Genomic DNA, 23,936 nt, shown 5'->3' on the forward strand with positions numbered 1-23,936 from the left:
AGTAGCTAAATCAAACACCAGTAGTATCATTGCGCATTTTTGTCCCGAGAACTAACGCGGTGAAGCGGCATTTCCCCTTGGTTATTTACGCAGAAAAGGGCTGCGCTAAAGACGTTCGGTTTGATTACTATCAAAAATAGCATCCTCAAGTATCACTTATGCGCTGGCTCCTATGTTCTATAGTCGCATACTCTCATCAATAATAGACTAGCTTTATTTGATTATCAATATCAAGTTCGACTAATTCATTGAAATACATAGTGTGCGTTGAAATCTCGGAGAGCATCACTAAGGTCCAGGACCTGGGCCAGTTTGCTCATTCTGATTATGTGGGTTGGGAGATATGAGCACGAAACCAGGAACCATCAGTGGCTGTCCATTCGTAGGTTCATCCAGTTGATAGCTATTTTTTAAAGTGGGTCAAGGTTGTTTGGGTGATAGATAGGACCTATGCTTACAAAGCACGAACTGGTGTAAATGCGGCATTCCCAGCAATTGGATGATAACTGTTTTCATCATACTGTGGATGTTGATCTTGCGGGACAACTGTAGTGAAATGTGTTAGGTGCGCCCTATTTGCCTGAATTACAACTTACCCCAATATTGTCTTTCAAATACAGGATTTCCCCAGTCTAAGGAGGGAACCATTCATTACTCATTGCAAGAAAATGAGAAAGAGACGCACCAAGAAGGTTTGTTAATGTCCTATCATTCGGACCACTACGAGCGACTCGGCGTGAGGGGCCAGCGAGGTAAGTTCCTAATCTCGTAACCACGATTCTACAAAGGATCATTAGTACGACTCATAGTTGTGGTCCGTAAAACCTACGAAGGGCTACAAAATTAAATGAGGTATTAGTTGAGAATTGATTATATAAGGGAGCATGCTTACATTCCATAGCGCTATCAATAGAGGCCCCCCGGAGTTACGGATTATCACATGAATCTACAAAAGTCGAGAACTATACTCACCCATGCCTGTATGTGATCAGGTTCGGAGGGTTGTGGGTCTAAACCATACCCTGAATAGCAATTGTGAGATTGGGAAACACTTAGTGGTTGAATCGAACTAACCGAGGTTTCGTAGGAATGGGTGTGAGTGAGCAACCACTGGACAAGGGCTGTGGTTAGTGGCTTTTCGATGATAATATTGCCATATATTTACTTATCAGCGTGTAGTCGGCCAGTGTGCCAACCATTTGACCCTGCGGCCAATATATCAAATCCCCTGGGTGAGCTCCAGGGGATCCCATATTATATGCATATACTTGATTGCTGGGTAAACACTCTGTGAGCAGCCATTGTTATCATGTTTTATATTAACTCACGGGTCGGGGTAGCGTTGATCAAGTAGAGCCAAGCCCCCACGTTCTTCGAATCCGATAAAAACCAAGAGCTGAGATCTAGTTAGCTATATCATTTAAGTTAACCTAAAATACTTACTTCATTAGGCCGTGTCCGGTGCTTGAACGTGGTTCGCAATTAGTGGTCCGCACATACTCAGCAACAAAGGCGGTTACCTGAAACACAAACACTTGAGGCAATTCAATTAGTACAGGAATGTATATAAAGGTGAAGTGATCATACATCCAGTTTCACTAATTTGAGTTAGGTAAGCTAAACGAACAACGATTGGAGGCGACATACGTACCGAGCTGAGTTCGGCGCGGGGAAAGCATAGTTCCACATTTGCTACCGAGTGTCAGGTTTCGAAGATATATAACCTGGGATTTACCTACCTGGAGCGCATCCCGTATCTAATCGACTATACTGTTAGCTTGAATGCTTAACGCTCTTTGATTCACTAACCATTGACGACCTCAAAAGTTCGAAAACACTGAGTGCGACGACTCCGTTTGCAGGATTGATAGGAGTCGGATTTACGAATCCTGTGTGTGGTTATGAAGATTCCCATGAAATAGCTAAGAGAGCATACCTGACGCTGTTGGCAGAGCGTGATATCATAGATTATTAGACTTTGGGGTTACCAGTGTTGATGCAACTTACAAGCGCCACAGCCCGCGCGAGGTGCCAAAGAACGTTCATCGATTCCGAAATGTGCTGGACTAAGAGCTCTTTTCGATCTGATTATTGATCGGAAATAAGTAAACTTCATTGAGCGCAGAAGGGTTTCGTACGATTTGCAGCATTTATCATCGGGAACCCAGAATTTCCCTAGATAGAGCGCGTGATATAAGCAACGGGGTTGCTTCACTCAAGGTTTGCTTACCCCATATTCCGAAAACACTTTAAAGTATAAAATCAGAAGATTTGTATCGTAATTTTCCTCAGTGACTCACCTTTTATCACAGCTAGTTGGTTTCTGAACTGCACCGTCAGAGACTATTTAAGTGGGTCAAAGCACTTCAAGACCAACCAAGAAATAGGTCTGCACCACAAGGAATTTATGAGTCATGAGTCATATATCTCGAACACACTCGACTTACATCCTTAATCACTGCGGGGTGGTTCGCACAAGCCTTGATTTCAATTTAATGAGATTATTGCGCATGCATCAAATTATGAAAACCTTACTTCTTCCCAAGAGCTGTTGGCGATTAGCGTCTCGATTTTAAGGTGAAGATTGAAAAGGCTTACCCGGATATATCGAGCAACTTACTGCTCCACTGACGATACCCATCGCTCTTGCAGCCTTCATCCTAGCATGAAAGGTCACTAATAAGCTACCCAAACAAGAGCACGACGCACAGTCAAAGAGCCCCAATGACCATTTTGTGTCGGCTTCATGAACGAGTTCAGATATCGATTCAGCAAGGATGATTCAATTGGCAAAGGAACGCTCTCACCGGTTTGTCAGGTACTGGACCCGTTGGCTTCCTACAACAATAGTTTCGGTGGGTCCCAATCCAACAAATGCTGTTATAATCACTGTTAAACCCAAGCCGCATTTAAGTTTAAACAAGTCTTACTCTCCGCCACCTTCGGCGTCGCTGGCAATGGAGACCTTGCCTGATGGGCATTTCGTGCTGATACAAGCGGCACCTCCGACCCATTCACCTAGTGAAAAATGAGCACAAGGTCTGTTATATCGGCTAGTAGCACTTACAGTCAAGATACGTGTTGCTTGAAGGGCAGCACAGCACTTTTCGATTAAAGGCACAATATTGACCTTTATTAAAGGTTATACAACCGTAAAAATTAAAAATTGAAGATATACGTACCATTTCCACCCAGCCCACTCCCGGTAGTAACTTGAAGGATGTAAGCTCACTATCAGGAACATCACGGCTCTTATCATACCTTGTACGGGATATGCTACCAGCCATGTATAAATTAAGGTTACTCAGGGGCAGCGCGTATACACTCACCCGGATCGTTGCAAAATCCATCGCTACACCCCGGAGCGGTTCCAAACCATTTACCTAATGCTGATATTATACCAGTGCTGCGAGAAATAGTACTCGCACATACACAACTTGAGAGGGTCCGCAGCTTCGGTTTTCTTGGGTGTGCAACACAGCGGCCTGTCGCCTTGAGTACACTGATCAAGGAACGATGATCAGTTCTCACTGCCTAGACGGTGCTGTACGTGAAACATACCATGGAGGATCCACTACCGTATTTATCACGAGTGACCTCTTCTTCGTCGGAATTACTTCGATTTCGGTTGGAATAAATCGCTTGGATTGAGAAATAGCACAACTTACCAGTATCCCTTTGTTCGACAGTTTCTGTTGAAATTGAGCACAAATATACAGGAGAATAAAACAAGTGGACGTACGGAGGATCACCAGCCCATCTGGAAGGATGCTATAAGCAAGAGTACAAGCTGAAATGGATATGACTAACCGGCAAGACTGGGGCATATTATTCGACTGATTTCATCTTAGCATCGTCCTAAAACGATCAACCTCATCTAAAAAAACTCACTGGACAACATATCAACTGTTTTTGTCCTTTGGGGCACTGAGCGGTGAGTTTCGGCTATCAAGAGTTTAATTTTTCAAAGTATTACGCGATAGACAGAAATCACCCACGTTTCGAGCCTGTGGCGATTGCAGAGAACCCGATGGACAACTCGGGTTTTTCGAACATGTGGTGTGACGACAGGTTCCCTTCATCCGATGTGAGTAACATGCTAATCAGCACTGCGAACATACCTGTAAATTGTCAATCTCTTTCACGTTTTTCTGACCGTTGGCCTTGATGCGAGCTCTGTACGAATAGTCAGTCGCTCCCAATATATAGAGGGCACATTGCTCACTTGTGTTCTGGACTCCAACGGTGCTTCCCAGAGCATTGATAGCATCATAGTTGCCCGTATCTAAAATTTATAAATGTCAGTCACAATAATATTGACAGGCTGGTAAATCGTACCCTGGTCAATCGCCCTAAGATACAATAACGCTTAGCTCGATACGCAAGGAGTCACAGTAATCGTCATACCAAATAGCATGCCTCCGAGCCTAACCCGAACATTAGCATTTACTCGTCCATCCCCCCAAAATATAAACTCACCCTAATTTATTCGCATAATCAATTTTCTAAAACAATCCCCCCCCGGTCAATATCGTCCCGCACCAAACAATATTAAACCCACCTGTTTGAACGTGTCCCCATCATCATAAGAAACCTAAAAGACACGCCTGAGCATACACCATCATCACCAACAACACAACAACTCACCCATTGGTCGCCCCAGTAAGCATACTTGACAGCCGCCGTCTTGTCCCAAACAACATTCGCCGACGCGCGTTTTCGTTTCCCGGACGTTCCGTTGATCGCCGCTTGGATTTCTACCATAATATAATACATGAGTTGGTGTCATATTGTTATGTTGATGCTGGAGTTTTGGAACCGTACCGGAGTAGGAGAGTACGCCTGCTGCTCCGGTGCATGCGCCTGCTTTGGCCGGCCTATATCACGCCGAAAACGATCGTTAACTAGGATGATAAAAGTATGAAATAGAGACAAGCATACCGGTAAACGTGCACCCAGGTTTTGTGCAAGAAGAACTAGCGAGCTGGAACGATCGACCGTAGAACCCAAGTCCCAGAGCCTAAGGATTTCTAATTATACCCACGAGACTCTTCATAGTTGTAACTGTACGTACCACTTTATTGAAGGGACGTTGTTTCTCCAAAAGAGATTCATCGAAATGTCGATTTCCGTGAGATTACTATGCGAATTGACTAAGGCAGGTCAATTAATCTGACTAATGAATGGGTTTGAGAGGACCTACCGTTGGGACCAAGGAATTTGCCTAGGAGAATAAAGTTTAGTTGTGATACGAATGGTACGAGTCTGACGCACTATCTTTATCCCAAACACCGTGCTATTCTTATATCAGATTGCGAGCTCAAAGATGATGAAAGACAACATACCAAGTCATACGTCATATGGTTGAACTACCGAAAAAACAATCAGCAACAAAGCCAAAATAGCCCAACAACATATTTACCCAGTCAACTAAAAAGGGATCATTAAATTTTATCCTAAATCACAAAGGTTCACACTCACTCCATTTGGAAATCTCGGCAACGTCAAAGTGTCGAGATAGTAGTATGAAGACGGAGTGGTGATCGTCAGACCTAGGATGATAGAGGAATAAGGTGCCAGTTGTAGAGCGTTGGAGAAAACGCACCATATGCTACACCTGAGCTATCGATCGCAGCTCGGAACTCCTTCAAGAGACTATTGAGGTTCGCCTTGTCTGCGGGGACGCCACTATGTGGAACATTAGAGAAGGATAAATTGCTTTGTTTACAATACATACCCTCGGAGATCGTCAACGGGGTACTCCCTGATGATCGTCAAACGTCAGAAAATGATAAAGATGACAGACGAGTACTCACCAGTCGATATCGACGCCGTCAAACCCATAAGTCTTCATAAACTGAATGCAAGAAGAAATAAAAGTCGCTCGGTTCGCAGACGAAGATGCCATTGTGCTAAACCGTTTCTGAGTCGGACCAGGATCCTAGATAATGATCATTAGCGGTATTTCGATAAACATGCATACATTGAATGCCCAGCCGCCAATACTGTGATATCAAATGTGCATTAGCGTTGATGCGCAGACACCGTGGCTATCTCACCTGATGAAGATTTTCAAGTCGGGATTGCTATCCTTTAACGACATGGCTTGTTTGTACAAGCTAACATCGCTTGGAGCAGAGGGAGTGATATGATTAGAAGAGTCGATCAAGGCAAAGGCGCTGATGGGTAGAAATGAGCAAGCGATCCCAATATAGTGAAGACCGTTGAGAAACGCACAAGTTGAGATGGGTAATCTGGGTAGCGGAGATCATAGTTGGGTCCCATTGATCGCAGGGGCGAGTGCCAGACCAAGACTCAAAGTAACCTAGGGACAGTTAGCACGAATCGTAAGGAATCCGACTGCAACCCACCAATAACGCGCTGAGAAGCCGAATATCCTTTTCCCGATGGTTTGGACGGCTGACCACAGCCAGACTGACACTTTTGGCCCACATCGCAAAACTCGGGCGCTAACAGGACAGAGCATAAGCCACATTCAAACAACTGAAATGTCTCGCTCACTCGTCCACAGAATCCATATTGAGAACAACAGACGTTCTATAAAAGCGGTTAATTAGATCATGTGATCAAAACTTGGCGTTGATATTCAAGTTCCGAGTTCCGGAATCTTGGCCAGCGGAAGCAATTTATGATGAGGCTTACCAAAGGACATTTTGTGCCTGGGACGGCGGCGTATTGGCCACATTCCGCGGTCGCAGTGCACTAGTCAGAGGTAGAGTGAGTTTCATGGGACAGTCGACGAGCTCACATTTGACTGGCATCCGGTTCCACAGTACGTGGGTCCTACAGTCGATCCATCCATGAGCCACGCACAGACCAAACGATGATCGACATACCATATCCACAGTACCCAGAAACACCGCAACAAGCCCCATTGGAACAAGGTTTAGCAGCAGAACAAGAGTAGTCATCGCCATACACCGAGTTGAACAGCGACGCAACAGTGACCAGCGCCAGATACCCAGCGACAAGACGGAGCTTCATGGCTGCCGATATGCGAGGAAACACAACACCAGTCCCCGAGCCTCGAACGACTCGCTCATATATGAGTTGCGTTCCTGACTCTTGCTCATTTGACTTGAAAATGAAAGATCGTCGGCCATACCGGGCTCCTCAAAATCATTCGAATCCAACTTGATTCGCATCGAAAGAATGCGTCCATATGCTCCATCTCTCTCTTTGCAAAGGGAATGAGAAATAAAATCTGCCTCTTGGCGCGTTCCGATCACCCCGAACGCTATTTCTGTCCTACTATTTGAGCTCTCCGCCTTCGATCATGACCGCTCATGGAACTCAAAAATTCATACCGGCTTCTATCTGTTCAGGATTACTTTCGGCTCATAAAGTTCGTGATGGGTGCACAGCCTTGTCATGTCTAGACTCTTGATTTGGAAGTTTTCGTGTGAGTAGCAGTCTCGATCGAGTAATCGCCCGTCGGGCTCGTCGGTTAATTTTTATCCGCAATTAATGACAGGTCCTACATTTTATCATGGCTGGGGGAGAGAGGAGATCGGAACCCATATTGCTGGTTGCCCCCCCTCCTGTTCTACCGTCTGCGCTCACCATGGGGTGCATACACTTGCTTGCGGCTTTTTCAGCTTTGCTCTCGGTCGCCGAGGCCGCTGTCAACCTGTACCCGGCCGAGTCTGATTTCCCAGCAGGCGTCAACTCGACGACTGCATGCGGCAAGGCGTTGAATGCGTCGGTGGGTCCTTCACCTTATTGTAAATAGATCCAATCTAACCTCGACTATTAGATTGCTTGCGATGTGGCTCTGGGAAAGGCGCAGCTGGAGCCTTGCTGCCCGTTGAAAAGCTGAACACAGTATGCGTTCCGGCGTGCTATACCTCGGTCAGTGCTCTCGAATCTCAACCCTCAGGGATCTTATTCCTCTTCATCCCCAGCTCAAATCGTACCGTGCTTCGGTCGCCACGGCGTGCGGCACCTCGGTCGTCATCCAGGGATCAGACGCAACGTTCCCAATTACATACCTGGCCGACAACCTTTTATACACCTACAACACCACATGCATCAAAGACACGCAAGTCCCCCCCCATCCTATTCTCTAGACTAACCACACAGCATAACACCAGAACGACCGGCGTATGGTGCAACACAGTCTTCAACAGCTCATGGCCAGGCACAACAACCGAAACCCCGATCGAAACGCTCGACCCGTCCGTTCTCTGCTCATCGTGCAACATCCAAAGTCTCGTCCAGACCGGACAATCCGTATTCGGGTACGACCCGACCTTCGCGTCCACCGTCTGGCCCACGATCCAGTCCAAATGCAAGATCACAACCCCGATCAACGATCCGGGTCACGCGTATATCAACTTGTGAGCTCGCATCTCGGTTCATCTTTAATATTAGGAAATCTGATCGGCTACTGGCGTTTTGACTACTTGTTTGATATCTTGTTTGATATATATACTCATGTGGCTCGCTTAGGACAACCCCGGATCCCGGCCCGTTGACTTGCCAATCCGGGAAAACATACACCATCAAATCGGGCGACACTTGTCAGGCGATCGCCGAGTCCCAGAATGTGGGCACCAACGATCTGGTTTCGATCAATAGTATCTTGCCTGGGTGTACGAGTATCCAGGTCGGGCAGGTGCTCTGTCTTCCGTCGGCTTGTCAGACTTATAAAGTCAAGGTGAGGGAATGGTCTTGGTGTAGTCGGGTTTCTTGTGTTGACGATTTGGGGGTCTAGTCGGGTGATACCTGCCAGTCGATTATTGCTGCTCAGGGTGCAGAGGTCACTTTGGCTCAGGTATTAATTCCCTCTTTTCGTGGTGCTTTGAATGAACTTGGCTATAGTTATTGAATTGGAATCCCAGCCTGGACCCGTATTGTAGTAACTTGGTCGCCGGCGTCAACATATGCGTGCGGTAAGCAAATTTTAAAACATCGGATCCAAACTCGTACTCATTCGAAACCCGCTATAGCACGCCCGGGGGTGCATACTCGCCCGTCTCGTCAGCCGCAAGCGGGATCCCGACCGGGACACTCATCACCACCGCCACGTCAGTTCACCTTCCCCCATCTCCACATTTGTCCCCTCGCTGAGTTTTAGTTTTCTAGGCCTGCGCCGACCGGTACTGCCCCCGGCGCCCCGACCAACTGCGGTCGCTGGTATGTCGTCCAGCCCGGCGAGACTGCAACACGATTGTCCTCAGCCAGGGAATCACCTTGTCCGATTTCAAGGCTGCGAATCCGCAGATTAATGCGGGGTGTACCAACCTGTGGGCGGTGAGCGACATATTTCTGCAACTGATTTTGGAGTAGATTTATGAATTTGTTCTTAGGCTACGGCGTATTGCGTGTACGTGGTGAACAAGGGCACTCCTCCGTCTTCGTATGCAATTGCCCCGAGCAACATCGCCAATGGTACAACCAAGAACTGTTACCAGTACTACACTGCCGTTTCTGGAGACACCTGTACCGCAATCTCGTATTCCCAAGTCGCCAATCTCACGGACCTCTATCGATGGAACGCGGGGCTCAATTCGCAGTGCACGAACCTGGCCGTTGGTTCCGCATACTGCGTCTGGGGCGATCGTAGGCGCACATTGTAAAATCTCAAAATACTTGGATTGATCGTCTTCTCAGCTGTAGGCACGCCAACCACTACCACTTCGACCGGTACCCCCCCTCCACGGGCAACTATGCCCCCTCTCACCCCAGGCCCGGACGACTCGGAATGTACATGGACGTGGTGCACGGCTACCCGAACCGGCACCCTCCCTACCCGACCGTTTCAGACACGACGGCGACGAGCGCTGTACCTTCGACTACCTCCTCACAGCCCACGTCGACAGGTGTACCCCGTCCGACAAACGCTGCGCCCAATTCGACGAGCAGCTGTCGCAAGTGGTATACTGTCCAGAGTGGAGATTACTGCTAGTACGTCCCAGCACTTTTTATGTTAAATCCTTGAGGATCTGACGGCCTGGTGGTGCTGTAGTTTGATATGCCAGAACCAAGGATGCACGGTTCCTGATTTGCAAAAGTGGAATCCGGATGTATGTATCCATCAATGAACTTCGGAGCTTGTGGGCCCTTACTGATAAGAATTGCAGCTTGGTACCGACTGCGTCGCTCAATTGGGAGTAGCCTGTAAGTGGTACTTCTATCATATATCGTACGTCTATATAACCCCTATTTAGATTGCGTATCTGCCTGATACCGTGTATGCGTTCAAAAAATTATGATATGAAGCCAAGCGAATGTATTTACCGTCGCTGTTGTATAAACGATCAAGTCTCTTTGAGATTTTTGAGAAGGATAAGCGGCTGGTTTTCTACCCAGCCAAGCTTTTTACTCGTAAAAACGTTGAACTGAACTAAGACTCAAGCCGCTTTTTCCTATATCCACAAGTGGAAATGAAACAATACATGGCTAGAAAACGATGGAGATATCTTCACAAGGGAAACAGGAAGCAACGGCTACAATCGCATGGGGGAATAAATCAATTAGATCAATGCATATGTACATCCGAGAAATAGCAATCAAGGCATGAGCTCAAAGCAGGTGCAAATGATAGCAAAATGTCCAAGTCCTTACACATGCCGAAATCAAGCAAAGCGGGAGAAATTTTTGGTCACGGTAGACCCAGCTAAATTTCCTTCGGGCAGGTCTAGGGTCAGTACAAACCCATCGCTGGAGGGAGTACAGGTCTCCGTTCGCCTCATCAGAGGCATGCGCTCGCCATGGTGTCCTATCACCCTCGGGTGGTGGCGTCTTTTGTAGGTAATCGAAGTAACCTTGATGTTCACTTTGCCGGTACCGTGAGTGGGATCAGCCACGCTCGCTCTACCACTAGTATGACTCTCATCATCAAACTCGAGCATGACTATCACGTTGCGATCAACTTCGACCCTGATGCCCATGTCCCTAACCGTGAACGATCCACCATCAGCCTTCCAGAATGCCGCTCCAAGGACCTTGGCACTGGAATCGATAGCAGCGCTAACAGTTTCGGTGTTGGCAATCGTTCGTGGACGAAGTCGCAAGGCCTTGTCTTCGAAATCCTCATAGCTTTCTGTAGCAAGGAAGACCGAGTACTCTGCAGGAACATACTTGCCAGGACCAGAATCCGTAGCGTTGGGTGAGAGATCGAATGTGTGTTTTTCATGCGGGATCCAGGCGGTGAATATATCCTTGGGAGTTGCGACTGTTGGGCTCACGCCAAGTTTACGCCAATCACCAGTTCTGGTCTCAAGACCAACTGAAATCACCGCCGAACACCCCTGAGAAACGGGAAATCTGTAACCAGTTCCGGCATGCCAGAGGAATTCGGCCTCGGTTTCATTTACGCTCTCCGACACGGGATAGCCGTCGATGTATACCTCGCCAGAGCGGAGACGTTGGTCAAGCACAGAATATACAGGTGACGTAGAATTGGTGTTGGTCTGTTCCACACTCGACACGAGCACGTGTTGAACGTTGTGAGGAAAGAAGAACCACGCCTTGTGGAATTTGAATGCATTAGTGAGTGGGTTGATGTAGCGCATTGCTGCCATTCCGACATCCCTCGCCTGAACGCCACCCGCATAGGGATCGATACCGTTTTGACCAACAGTCGCGCATTCGAGAACGGTCCCGTTGTAGTCGGTGGTGATCCCAGGGATGGCATTGTAATCCAGTGCGGCAAATATGTCTTCGTACTCGGCCCCGGTGGTAAAAGTGTAAACAACGCCGTCCGAAAGGTGAAAGCTGTATGGTCCCTCAGAGTTGGTGCATCTGGAAGTAGTGGTGCGGTTGGAAAGCATCTTCAGGGTCGTTACCGATTCATTGGTCCGGTGAACCTGGGGGCGAGATTTTTCAATTTATTCAAACGAACGGTTGCGCATGCTTACAACATAGTCAGAGCTCCAAAATACCCTATTTCCAGTGAATTTTGCGGAATTGACACTGGTATCATTGGCAGCTTCTTTGAGGGAAGTTCCAAACCCGATGAGGTCTTGTTGGCCCCAAGCCCTTCCAAGCCGAGCTACATCGTCCAGGTTCATTTGCAAGGCGGCAGACGCACGACTACGAAAGACTCTTAGTACATTTTTATACAAGCTATAGTCGTACTTACGTGGAATCTGCAACGGGGTATGAGATGTATCGGCCAATGACACTCTAATAATATTCAGCGGAATACTATAAACTAATAAAACGACTCACAAAGTCCCAATGAACCACTCTAGTGAGTGTATTTGTAAACGTCATCCACCTCGAGCCATCTAGGTGGTAGCCGAATACGTCTTGCACGGTACCATTGGCCTGGAATTGAGTTCCGCGTGCCATGAGTTCGAGGGCAAGGAACGAGTTGGCGCTATTGGTCGATCAGTACACCTCTTGGACTTCAGTACCATCTACGTACAAATCTTTTCCGTAATTTCCTACGACCATGGTCAGTGCTGCGTTGGATACTACGCGAACAAGCCCATACCGTTAAAAAGAACCCCACTGTGGTGTTGGAACGACCCGTCTGGCTTGATTCCGTCTACTCGAACCCCAGGATGTATAGAAACCTCGTTTTGGGCGACGCGATAAGCATCGGCGATCCTGGATGCATTCCCAGTTTTATTATTCTCCAATAACCCGGCATCCACACCAATGACGGAAATGTCTAGTACGTTCGCTCCTGTCAGGTAGGTTGGATATGGATCCCGATAAAAAGTCGAGAATGCGCGAGAGGTTATTAGGGTACAGTTCCCCAGCTCGGATTCAGAGAGTTCGGAACGGAGAGTGTTGCAGGTTTGACCGACACGCTTGGGAACATGCATAACATTGCTACAGAAAGGAACGGTCAAAAATTGTATAAGTATTCGTAAAATAGAGACGAGCCAACCTGGCCCAATTTGCACCCCATAGACCTGGTGTACCACAAGGGCAGTTGTTGGGTTCGAGATACTCGCGATCCATGCAAGTTCCATCTCCGATCGTACTCATCTCGTTCGAAAACCAAAATCCCATTGCAAGTCGGATGGCAGCAAGTAAGCTCTGGTCTTCGAGATAACCCTCGGTTTTTCCCTTGTAGGCGACTGCCATCGCAAGGACATTGTTCCAGTGGTCTATTGGTGGCCAGCTTGAGCGCTGAGAATCGCATCCTGATACATAGCTGATCGTCGGCCATGTGCCATTCGGCTGAAGCGTGTCGAGGCTAAGAATTCGAGTGCAATAAAATAAATAATCCACCTAATAGAAAAGTGAATGATCCACTGACAGGCCATCAATCTTGGTCTTGCTTGCACTGACGCTACCGTTAATGGCCGCTACTCGGCGGTCATAGATGGTTTCAATGTCATTAGCACCCGCTACAGTCACATGTGACACAGCTCCCAACAGCACTGCCACCTGGATGACGCTTGTTAGAATCCCAACCATCGTCGCCGGGAGATGAGTCTGTTGAGAGACAGTGGGGGCGCGAGACGCCAATAGTGAAATGTTCTATACGCACCGCGTCCTATATAAGCATGACCAAGCAAGCGAGTAAATACACAGCCACGACTCGTAACCCAATTTGGCCTGGGGTCAATGATAAAGTTTTAGGCTATCAACCCATCCCTAATTCATCGTATGATTTACCTGGATTTTGGCTGTCATCATGCCTACTGCGTTAATCTTTGGAGTGAATAACCTTATCTGTGATGCTATTGATTGCTTGATGGTATAGAACCTTTGATAGACGCAAGTTGACGATGGGGACAGTAACGAGCAATATTAGGCAAAAGTCGCAATATAAATTAAGCTAATTGGCATCGCTCTTCTTGGATACAAGGACCCCCTCGGGGTTTACGGGTAAGATGCTCGATGCCCACATGCATGCGTGAATATGCGACCAGGAGCACTGGGAGGGGTCATCAGGCTTGCCGTACAATTTTTACGTCTCCTAGAAGTTTTGACTGCATGGAACCAGTCAGGATGGGTTCCTTTGCTCAATCGTAAATAGTGACTTAATATTGTTCCCCTCACTCCGAATTAGACGTTACTTCTGGGCTGAAACCGCACTAGATTTAAATATAGTTTATAGCCATCCCTAAGTCTGTAGAAGTCTGACGTAGCCAGTTAACTTTGTGAAAAAATTGTATTGGGTGGTAACCAGGTAAAGACAATAAGGCAGATGATTATGAAGAGAAGAGTAACAGGATCTGGAACAACCCTTAATCAGGACCAAGCCTACAAAAGATGATCTGTGATGGCGCACGCCTGAGCTTGTCTGGATGGGGGCTGTTTTGAAGATGCACATCTGACATTTAGGGCTCAGGATCTCTGGTATCTTCCATGCTGCTCACTACATACTAAAGTCAAAGGATCTCTGGTTGTGTAGTGTTTTGGCTGTCAATAACTACAGATGAAATAGTGAAGAGATTGGGAGCTTTTGGGTTAGAGTTATTAACCTTATGCAAGAATGGCCTTCCAACCTCTGCCAAGAACAAAGTAAACCAAAAACATTGAACAATGCTCTGGAATACTTACTAAAATTGCTTCAACAAAGAGAAGATTTCCAAACCATCCTCACCTTGTAATCATTGGAATATCTTTGTATTTCATGCTGGTACATCCCAGTAGGCAGCACCTGTGCTGAAAATGGAATCCCTGAAGTTTCACTTGAAGAGTCTATTGTCCTTGTCCAGATCAGTTCTGGACTATCCCAACCTGGAATTTTCTCAGACTTATAATATATGACACCCATTGTTGAATCCTATTGATTGGATCAGCATGAGCTTACCCAAGCTTGAAGGCACAACTTGACAAATTTTGTACAATAAATGGTTGGTATAGAAGCATAGCTATCAAATGTAAGAAACAGAGATACACAAAATCATAAAAGTGTGATATATCTAACTCTCTTGATATATTGCTCCTGTCTGGGCCCAATATAGTGGAACAGCTCATGTTCTCCCTGGTAGCTCCAGCCATGCATATGATATTGTTTACCCTGGTAGGAAAGCTAGTTCCTCAAAATTAGAAGTGATGCTCATCAACAATGGCAACTTAGTTTACTTGGACTTTAGCTGGTTGTTGAACACAGTGGTACTATCCATATCATCCTGTCCTAAACCAAGAGCATCATAAACCAAGGGGCCAAGAGTTGAAGCTTCTTTTGTACATATGCAACAATGCAATGCAGCTTGAAGCATATGAACTTTAAATTTGTTGTACACCAACTGTAAGGTTGGTGTCATAAACAGAGGAAAATAGAACTAGCTGGAATTGAACCAGCTTGGCCACTAAGCCATAGAGCCCTATTATTCCTCTGCTGACAACCCATGATTACACCTGCTACTGTCATAGACACATGTATACCAGGGAATTTATCCCCATTTTCTTGGATTTAAACAAAGGCAATTGGACAACATTCTCAATCACGTGACTTTGGCGCTTATATCATACATTAAGCGCCAAGCCATGTCCCCTTTCTGCGCTTAATCAAGCAACATAGCCACCTCCACAAAACAACATCACCATGACATGTCAGTGACACATATACATGAGTAAGGCCAACTGCAGATTGGGGTTCTTATTGGATTAGGTATTACATATTATGTGTTTGTAAATAGCTTGCTTGTAGAATATATAAGGAGGCCAACCAACCATGGTAACACCCAGGTTGATTACCTCTTGTCAAATCCCCAAGCTGTACAAGGACCTTAGGTCCAGTAATTAGTCACTTAGCTACTTAGTTGCCACCTTAAGTGTGCTTGTCACCATACTTAGTTAGCTCCTTGACACCTTAAGCATCTTTGTTGCCATAGTATAGTTGGCCATTGCCATAGATAGGTCTCCTGTTGCCTTAAGCAACTCTTCATTTGTACAGTGCAGCCACAAGCACCAACATCCTTGGTGTCCTACCAGATGTCTAGGACACTAGGTAATCAACCTTGTGTTGGTTGTTACTGTACCCACTAAGACTCAACAAACAAGAAGAGCTCCTGTACTAGTATGTTGTACACCACTGTAAGGTGGGTACATGCTGGTGGGAGCAGGCGCTTATGGCCATACTACTACAGGTGTCATGACCATCATTGGCATGACATGATTTTTTACTATTTCCTACCTTTTTTCCGAGATAGTTTCCTTTTTTGGTATATATTTATGACTCATCAAGATCACGTGACATATTTGATATATGATGTGAAATTGTAAATGACTCACTGTTTTGTATTGTTGTTTTTGATGTGGCTCTTCTCATGTATTTAAACCAGGTCAAGTTGCTGCTAAAACAGCAAGACTTGACCTCTTTGTCAATTCATCCTCACTCTTACCTATCCCTTTGCCCAAGCCCTTAGTTGGCTATAGTGCACATTACTTAAGCATCTTATCCAGGCCATTGTTGCCCTCTACCCCTATATCATAACCTTTGGGCCCTCGTCGCCCCTCTACCCTTCTCATAGTCCATTGGTGATAGTGCCACGGACTTTAAGCCCCCTTGAACCATAGGTCCAAGCTGAGTCGTGACACTAGGTCAAGTCTTTACTTGTATTCCTGTCGACAAACAAGACCTACGCTTGGATAAGCACCAAAGCTTGAAAAGCCATCACATTGTAGCCCCTGTGTAATAATCAAAGACAGGAATACGAGTGGCAGTAAAGCTGCGGGATAGCCCCTTGCTAGCAATTGTCCGCATACCAGGGTGTCCGCACCTTTAGCCATACGCTGTTAGTCAGCTAACCTTCCGCTTACTAAAAACCTGATTGTTAATCACGCTTGTACACAGCTGTTGATATCAATATAAGGATAGTCTAACGCTAGTAGGAAAGCAAACAGTTAGTATTTTAGCGCTATAAACCCGTTTTGTCTATCTGATCGAGTACCGATTTGTATCGGGAACGCATCCTAGTGTTTGATTTTCTAGATCTTGTTCTTTTTGCCATCTTTTGGCCCTATTCCATTGTCACCCGCTACCTCTACCTCAAAAAAACCATCAACAACATCAATCACGTGCTAGTCGGTCGCATTAATAATCTTGAAGAACACATTGCTTGCATTGAGGAACCAGGGCTCGTCCAAACAATAGCCCACATCAAACACCACAAGTCCTTTGCCAAGCGCCTTAATAATATATACGAGGCAGACCTTCAAGAACAAAAAAATCTTATTGCCAATCTTGAATCCCACAATTGGGATCTAGCTCTCACAATTGAAGAGCAAGAAAGGCGTATTGAAGAAAAAGACCAACTATTGGTGGAAAAAGAGCTAGAGTTAGATAACTTCCATTGCTCTATCCAGGATATCACCCAAGACGGAAAAGGGCGTATCCACTACTACAAGGAATATGAGTTTTTCTGTTACAACCCCCTAACTTATACCATCAGAATCGCACGAATTTTCTGTTATTTTTAGTATTTTTTACGGACTTGATATCTTTTGTTTTTCGATCACGTGATCTCGGCGCTTATTTATGCCGAGATGCCGTGCCGAGATGCCGTGCCAAGGGCGCTTAGGAGAAATCCATGCTTCTGCGCAGTCCGCAGCACGCTTCTCTTTTCACATGTAGGCTTCTATTCACACACGCACAGACCACATGTAGTTAGTAGTTTTATCTATATATACAGCAGGAAAATTGCTTGGACACCCCAAGTCAATTTTACCTTGTCTCTTACACATTAGAGAAGGTAGCCAGCCAGCTAAGTAGCCGGCCCCCAAGTAGTATCAGTAGCACTCACCCCCTCACCTAACCTACCACACCTCCAGGCCTCCGGCCCCTCCGCATCAACAGTAGATAGTTAGTCGTCGCCTTAAGCAACTTAGTAGTTAGTAGTTAGCCTTAGTCAGTTAGATTACATAAGCCAGTGTAGTAGTACGGCCACAAGCGCCCACCTCCACCAGCGCGTACCCACCTTACAGTGGTGTACGACATTTTTGCAGTCTCATATGACAATGCCTGGCTTGGGCGCGATGGGAGAAACTAGCCTGACTCCCTCCCAAATCCAATTGGGGTGGTCCGCCCCTTCTTCACAAACTCATACTCCTGCACCTGCGGCTGTGCCGCCTCATGTTTATTCTCCCATGTCCTTTGATCAAATGTCAGATTGCAAACTCCTTGATATGGTAGCCCAGAATATGATCATTTTGAAAAAAGAATTTTCCCAATTACAAGGGGCTTACAAAGCCCAAAGTGATCAATTAGCATTGTTAAGGGCTGAACTTGAGGAACATCGCAACCAGTCGCAAAATCAACATATATTCTATTCCACCCAAATCCAAGGAGCGGCCGCTTCCATTCAAGCTGTGCAAGACCAGCTACTCCACAATTCCACTACTCGTCCCACGGCCCCACCTCCACCTTCTGGCACAGCCACCTCCACCAATCCCCCACCCGCTCCTGCGTCTTCCAATTCGGATTTGAAATTTGCTAAACCCAATAAGTTCAGTGGCAAGAAAGAAGACGCCCTCAATTTCATTATTGCCTGCCAGGCCTATATAAGGGCAAAAGGAGCAAATAGATCCCACGAGGAGAAAATATTGTGGGTAACGTCATATTTTGAAGGTGCAGCAGAAGATTGGGTTCGTCCCTATAAAGAAAGGAAGGTTTTCAGGGGAGAAGCGGTCCCACTATTGGAAGATATTGATGTATTCTGGGCAGAGTTCACTAAACATTATGTGGACACAAATCGTGATGAAAAGTACCGCCAAAAATGGAACAACTTGCGGCAGAAGGCTTTGGTACAAGAATACACCCGGGAATTTCAACAATACTCTGTTTCCCTGGGATATAGCGACAAAACCCTGCGCAATAAGTACTATGATGGCCTCCAAAACAATATTAAGGACATCATGCTGTCAACTATGTTCCAATGGCGCCGCGCTACTGCCCAACAAGTCTATGATAAGGCAGAGGAGATTGCAAACCATATTGAATCTACACGCTTATCTCATCCTTCTGTCTCTACAGTCCGCGCCCCTGCCAACGCCGCCCCCACTACCACTTCCATTCCCCCTTCCACCCGCACTCGTCTCAATGTGGGAGACAATGTTTATATGATTGACCCAACCACCCGCCGCGCCAAGAAAGGCGCTATCACTTCAATTGTTTGCACTACCTCTGGCAATATGCCAAATGTTTGTTGGAATGGAGAATCCAAGGACACCATGGTCCCATTCCCCTCCCTAAAAAAGGATGAGCGCCCTGCAGCGGCCGCCCCAGTTAAACCAATTGTTGCCCCTGTCCCGGTGTTAGCCACAAGCAAGGGTCCAGGCCCCATGGATCTTGATGGAAGGGGTTTTGCAAATCTAACCTGCCATGTGTGCGGCGGAAAGGGCCATTTTGCACGCAACTGTCCCTCTAAGCCCATGTCTGGACATGTGGCTAATGTCAAATGGTCTTGGGAAAGGCCTAAAGAAGAAAATAGGATTGAAGTTGTCTCTGATGAGGAAGAGTCGGGAAAAGGAAAAGCCAAGGCCGACTAAGGAGTAAGGCACTTGGCTGTATGCTTGCGGATTTGCATTATGTAAACGATGATTTCGAAATACTCTCTTTATGTAATACATCTCAAATATATGCATTGTTCTCTGCAAATCCGTGTGAGACTCCTAAAACCCAAAAATCAAGTTTTTGGCTAAACCTTTTCAAGGAAAAGCCATGATTGACTCTGGGGCAACTTCTTGCTTCATCCACCCTCTTTTAGTAGAAACCTATTGGCTTCCAACCTATATACATCCAATCCCCAAGAAACTACGCGTTATTGATGGCCGAGAAATTGATTCTGGCCAAATCACTCACTTTACTCGATTTAAATGTACCATTGGCAACCACACCAAAGAATTAGAGTGCCATATTTCCAATATTGGCAACCATCAATTAGTTTTAGGGATGTTGTGGTTAAAAAAGCACAATCCCCAAATATCATGGGAAAAACATACACTCGTTTTCAACTTGTTATATTGTTCCAATAATTGTCTGTCTGTACCCGCTGTCCTAGAACTCAAGGCAGTAGAAGAAATACCACTACCTTATCAAGAATTTTCCAAGGTCTTCTCTGAGGAAGAATCATCCAAATTGCCACCCCACCGTCCTTACAATATTGCCATTGAGTTACTCCCGGATGCGCGACCACAACATGGTCCCATATACAGTTTAGGTCCAAGGGAGGATGCGGAACTTAAAGAAACCATTGAGAAACAACTCAAAGCAGGTTTAATCCGCCCGTCTAAATCCCCTATGGCCTCTCCCATATTATTTGTTAAAAAGAAAAATGGGAAGTTACGCATGTGTGTGGATTATTGGCGTCTGAACAGTATGACCAAGAAAAACGTCTATCCCCTGCCCTTGCCACAGAATCTCATTGAGAAATTACAAGGGGCTAAGATCTTTAGCAAATTTGATCTCAAGGCAGGATACAACCTAGTCCGAATCAAAGAAGGCGATGAATGGAAAACCGCTTTCAAAACAAAATACGGACTATTTGAATATTTGGTCATGCCTTTTGGATTAACAAATGCACCGGCGGCTTTTCAAGACATGATGAATGAGATATTCAGGGATCTTCTGGATGTCTACGTCATCATTTATTTGGACGACATTCTGGTATTCTCTTTGAACAAAAAGGATCATGAAGCTCATGTACGAGAAGTACTTAAAAGGTTGCAAGACAATGATCTCTTCTGCAACATTGAAAAATGTCATTTCCACGTCAAGAAAATCGATTACTTAGGGTTTATTATATCCGAATTTGGCATAGAAGTGGATCAGTCTAAAGTTACAGACGCTATGAACTGGTCAACACCTAAGAATGTCAAGAACATCCAAGAATTCTTAGGATTTGTAAACTTTTACAGACGATTTATCCCTAATTTTGGCAACATGGCACGACCTCTGTACAACCTGCTCAAAAAAGATAGTACTTGGAAATGGGAACAGGCGGAACAACAATCCTTTGATGGTCTGAAGAAATGTCTTACATCAGCACCTCTGCTTCTACAACCAGACACCACAAAACAATTTTATGTGGAATGTGACGCCTTGGATTATGCCACTGGAGCAATACTATCTCAACGTAATCTAGAAGGGAAATTAGCCCCTGTAGCCTATTTATCTAAATCCCTATCCCCAGCTGAAAAGAACTACGATATCTTTGACAAGGAATTACTGGCAGTTATCAGGGCATTTAAAGAATGGCGCCACCTACTGGAAGGATCAGAATTACCAGTCCAAGTCCTAATGGATCATAAGAACTTGGAATACTTCTCCACATCACAATCCTTGAATAAACAACAGATTTGATGGGCAAATTTCCTAGTGGACTATAATTTCCAGATCATTTACAGGCCTGGGGCACAGAATAAGAAGGCCAATATCCTTTTGCGGCGCTATGATTTAGTATCCCTTGAAGGGGGGTAGAGAACCAAGTTCTCCTGAAACCGGAACTTTTTATTGCATCAATCACCCCGGATCAGGAAATCAATGATCTAATTGGCAAAGCTATTTACAAGGATGACCGTCTAAAAGAGATTCTGCTCAAACTCCAGAACAAGGAAAAGGTCTTGGATTGGGAATTAAGAGAAGGACTACTATGGTATCAAGGAAAAATCTTTGTACCAAAAGACAATACCATTAGGAACCTTATCCTAGAATCTAGGCATGACGCCTTGGCGGCGGGACACCCAGGACAAGCCAGGACATTAGAACTTATTTCCAGAAGTTATTATTGGCCATTGCTGAAAAAGTTTGTCAACTCTTATGTCAGCCACTGCAAAACCTGTATCAGGTCCAAACCAACAAATCAAGTTCCTGTAGGGCTGCTAAAGCCATTACAAATTCCTGAACGCCCTTGGGAAGATATAGCTTATGACATGATTGTGGGATTACCGGTTTCAGAAGGCTTTGATGCTATCCTAACCGTGATTGATTGATTTTCAAAAATGGTCCATTTTATTCCTACCCAATCCACAGCGTTGGCTATTGACATTGCCAACTTATTCATCACATACATCTGGAAGTTACATGGCCTCCCCAGGAGTACCGTTTCAGATAGAGGTCCTACATTTAATGCCAAGTTTATTTGTCATCTATATAAAAGGCTAGACATCAAGCCTACATATTCTACAGCCTACCATCCTCAAACAGATGGTCAAACAGAACAAATACAACAAGAGGCTGAGATCTTTATACGTATGTTTGGGAATCATTGTCAATCAGACTGGGTATCACTATTACCATTGGCCAAATTTGCTTTGAACAATTTGAAACAGACTTCCACAGGCAAATCCCCTTTCCAAATATGTTACGGCTATAATCCAAGATTTACAGTTGGTCAAAAGTCAGATGAGTCAGTCCCTAACGCAGACAAACATGCAGAATTCTTAGAAAAGGGCTATGATGAAGTCAAGGCAACGTTATCAATATCCCAAGAAAGGATGAAACACTTCTATGATCAACGTCACAGAGAAGAAGAAGAAATTCAAGTAGGGAACAAAGTTTGGCTAAGTCATCAGAATATATCCACCGATAGACCATCCATCAAGCTTAGCCACAAAAAGCTAGGTCCCTACTTGGTAATCAAAAAAATTGGATTGCATGCGTATAAATTACAACTACCTCACACCATGCGCATACATCCAGTCTTTCACATTAATCTTCTGACAAAATTCCATCCTGACCCTCATGGACGCGACCCTCCTCAACCTGCACCTATTATTACAGAAGAAGGTGAGGAAGAATATGAAGTTGAAAGAATCCTGGACAGCAAATGGAAAGGGCGTGGCAAATCAAAGAAACTCTGGTATTTAGTTAAGTGGAAGGGATACGACAAAGGAAGCAACTCGTGGGAAGCAGTGGATAATGTGGGTAACGCTCAAGAAGCCATAAAAGAATTCCACATGGAACATCCTGATGCAGTTGGAGCTTGAAGAGGGGGTAATGTCATGACCATCATTGGCATGACATGATTTTTTACTATTTCCTACCTTTTTTCCGAGATAGTTTCCTTTTTTGGTATATATTTATGACTCATCAAGATCACGTGACATATTTGATATATGATGTGAAATTGTAAATGACTCACTGTTTTGTATTGTTGTTTTTGATGTGGCTCTTCTCATGTATTTAAACCAGGTCAAGTTGCTGCTAAAACAGCAAGACTTGACCTCTTTGTCAATTCATCCTCACTCTTACCTATCCCTTTGCCCAAGCCCTTAGTTGGCTATAGTGCACATTACTTAAGCATCTTATCCAGGCCATCGTTGCCCTCTACCCCTATATCATAACCTTTGGGCCCTTGTCGCCCCTCTACCCTTCTCATAGTCCATTGGTGATAGTGCCACGGACTTTAAGCCCCCTTGAACCATAGGTCCGAGCTGAGTTGTGACAACAGGTAAGACTTATGTAATCTACTGACTAAGCTATGCTAATGTTGCTTAAGGCAACCTATTATTATCAACTGTTGATGGAGGGCCTTAGGCCTGGGAGGTGTGGTAGGTGTCAGAGCCAACAACTACCAAAGAGGTAACCTAACTAGTTATTGCCTAATATAGGACTTATCAGCTAGTAGGGCCTAACAATGCTCAAGGCAATGCCAGGAAGGGGTAGGACAAGACCTAATAGGGTAAAGTGCACTAATGCTGTTAAGACAGCAGGGCAAGGAACCTTTGACAGTGACTGGTATGCTCTCAGGCAATACTCTTAATTGTATGTCTTAGGGTAGGTAGTGTAGGATGGGGATAAGAGGTTGAGTTCTGAGGCTTAAGGCTCTCAGAACCCTCCTTATATATTCAACAGAGAAGGGGAAGAGTAGTTACATGTACAAACATCAAAACAAAGATAAGGTCACATGACCAGAGATAAGAAAACAGGATCACATGACTACAGGTCATGTGATGAGATTACATAATAAGCGCTCAGCGCCTAAATAACATAAAGATGCATATATCCATAAATCTTCATGAAAATAGCGCATATATTCACTATTTCTTTGACT

At 45.3% G+C, this 23,936-nt stretch overlaps 6 protein-coding genes across 6 annotated transcripts; 4 read left to right on the forward strand and 2 right to left on the reverse strand.

The window, feature by feature from the left end:
• Positions 1 to 454: 454 nt before the first annotated feature.
• Positions 455 to 7,005, reverse strand: RhiXN_08707 (chitinase; the record flags this gene model as incomplete). The annotated part of the gene is made up of 61 exons (XM_043328523.1): positions 455 to 546; positions 597 to 632; positions 686 to 780; positions 830 to 835; positions 893 to 903; positions 973 to 1,022; positions 1,075 to 1,110; positions 1,166 to 1,275; positions 1,329 to 1,403; positions 1,501 to 1,534; positions 1,588 to 1,598; positions 1,652 to 1,692; positions 1,740 to 1,757; positions 1,810 to 1,889; positions 1,937 to 1,942; positions 2,008 to 2,084; positions 2,139 to 2,175; positions 2,231 to 2,247; positions 2,301 to 2,323; positions 2,378 to 2,389; positions 2,448 to 2,480; positions 2,536 to 2,548; positions 2,599 to 2,660; positions 2,710 to 2,742; positions 2,808 to 2,877; positions 2,931 to 3,018; positions 3,068 to 3,130; positions 3,183 to 3,212; positions 3,262 to 3,276; positions 3,330 to 3,383; positions 3,433 to 3,502; positions 3,562 to 3,616; positions 3,669 to 3,692; positions 3,743 to 3,760; positions 3,811 to 3,836; positions 3,892 to 3,945; positions 3,999 to 4,076; positions 4,122 to 4,174; positions 4,226 to 4,285; positions 4,408 to 4,427; positions 4,480 to 4,505; positions 4,562 to 4,594; positions 4,648 to 4,757; positions 4,820 to 4,877; positions 4,942 to 5,020; positions 5,075 to 5,153; positions 5,204 to 5,224; positions 5,275 to 5,296; positions 5,346 to 5,369; positions 5,482 to 5,552; positions 5,606 to 5,688; positions 5,738 to 5,764; positions 5,817 to 5,941; positions 5,984 to 6,005; positions 6,060 to 6,179; positions 6,238 to 6,325; positions 6,372 to 6,470; positions 6,531 to 6,558; positions 6,664 to 6,723; positions 6,770 to 6,804; positions 6,858 to 7,005. 61 exons carry the CDS (start codon positions 7,003 to 7,005, stop codon positions 455 to 457), a joined length of 3,144 nt encoding a protein of 1,047 aa, XP_043183908.1.
• A 580-nt stretch (positions 7,006 to 7,585) lies between these two features.
• RhiXN_08708 (LysM domain protein) lies at positions 7,586 to 10,210 on the forward strand (the record flags this gene model as incomplete). The annotated part of the gene is made up of 14 exons (XM_043328524.1): positions 7,586 to 7,730; positions 7,778 to 8,360; positions 8,473 to 8,680; positions 8,738 to 8,797; positions 8,845 to 8,915; positions 8,973 to 9,050; positions 9,109 to 9,159; positions 9,204 to 9,276; positions 9,333 to 9,585; positions 9,637 to 9,729; positions 9,789 to 9,930; positions 9,992 to 10,049; positions 10,107 to 10,143; positions 10,194 to 10,210. The coding sequence occupies 14 exons, from the start codon at positions 7,586 to 7,588 to the stop codon at positions 10,208 to 10,210; spliced, it is 1,869 nt and encodes a 622-aa protein (XP_043183909.1).
• Positions 10,211 to 10,601: 391 nt separating this feature from the next.
• Positions 10,602 to 13,404, reverse strand: RhiXN_08709 (polysaccharide lyase family 8 protein; the record flags this gene model as incomplete). Its single annotated transcript, XM_043328525.1, has 8 exons — positions 10,602 to 11,834; positions 11,886 to 12,060; positions 12,110 to 12,153; positions 12,199 to 12,349; positions 12,398 to 12,416; positions 12,467 to 12,810; positions 12,869 to 13,180; positions 13,244 to 13,404. The coding sequence occupies 8 exons, from the start codon at positions 13,402 to 13,404 to the stop codon at positions 10,602 to 10,604; spliced, it is 2,439 nt and encodes an 812-aa protein (XP_043183910.1).
• Positions 13,405 to 17,901: 4,497 nt separating this feature from the next.
• Positions 17,902 to 19,431, forward strand: RhiXN_08710 (Retrotransposon gag protein; the record flags this gene model as incomplete). Its single annotated transcript, XM_043328526.1, has 1 exon — positions 17,902 to 19,431. One exon carries the CDS (start codon positions 17,902 to 17,904, stop codon positions 19,429 to 19,431), a length of 1,530 nt encoding a protein of 509 aa, XP_043183911.1.
• A 403-nt stretch (positions 19,432 to 19,834) lies between these two features.
• On the forward strand, positions 19,835 to 21,244 carry RhiXN_08711 (Retrotransposable element Tf2 protein; the record flags this gene model as incomplete). The annotated part of the gene is made up of 1 exon (XM_043328527.1): positions 19,835 to 21,244. The coding sequence occupies one exon, from the start codon at positions 19,835 to 19,837 to the stop codon at positions 21,242 to 21,244; it is 1,410 nt and encodes a 469-aa protein (XP_043183912.1).
• Positions 21,245 to 21,882: 638 nt separating this feature from the next.
• RhiXN_08712 (Transposon Tf2-12 polyprotein) lies at positions 21,883 to 22,869 on the forward strand (the record flags this gene model as incomplete). Its single annotated transcript, XM_043328528.1, has 1 exon — positions 21,883 to 22,869. One exon carries the CDS (start codon positions 21,883 to 21,885, stop codon positions 22,867 to 22,869), a length of 987 nt encoding a protein of 328 aa, XP_043183913.1.
• Positions 22,870 to 23,936: the final 1,067 nt, after the last annotated feature.

Source organism: Rhizoctonia solani, chromosome 10 (assembly GCF_016906535.1).
Source record: "Rhizoctonia solani chromosome 10, complete sequence".
Lineage (NCBI taxonomy): Eukaryota > Fungi > Basidiomycota > Agaricomycetes > Cantharellales > Ceratobasidiaceae > Rhizoctonia > Rhizoctonia solani.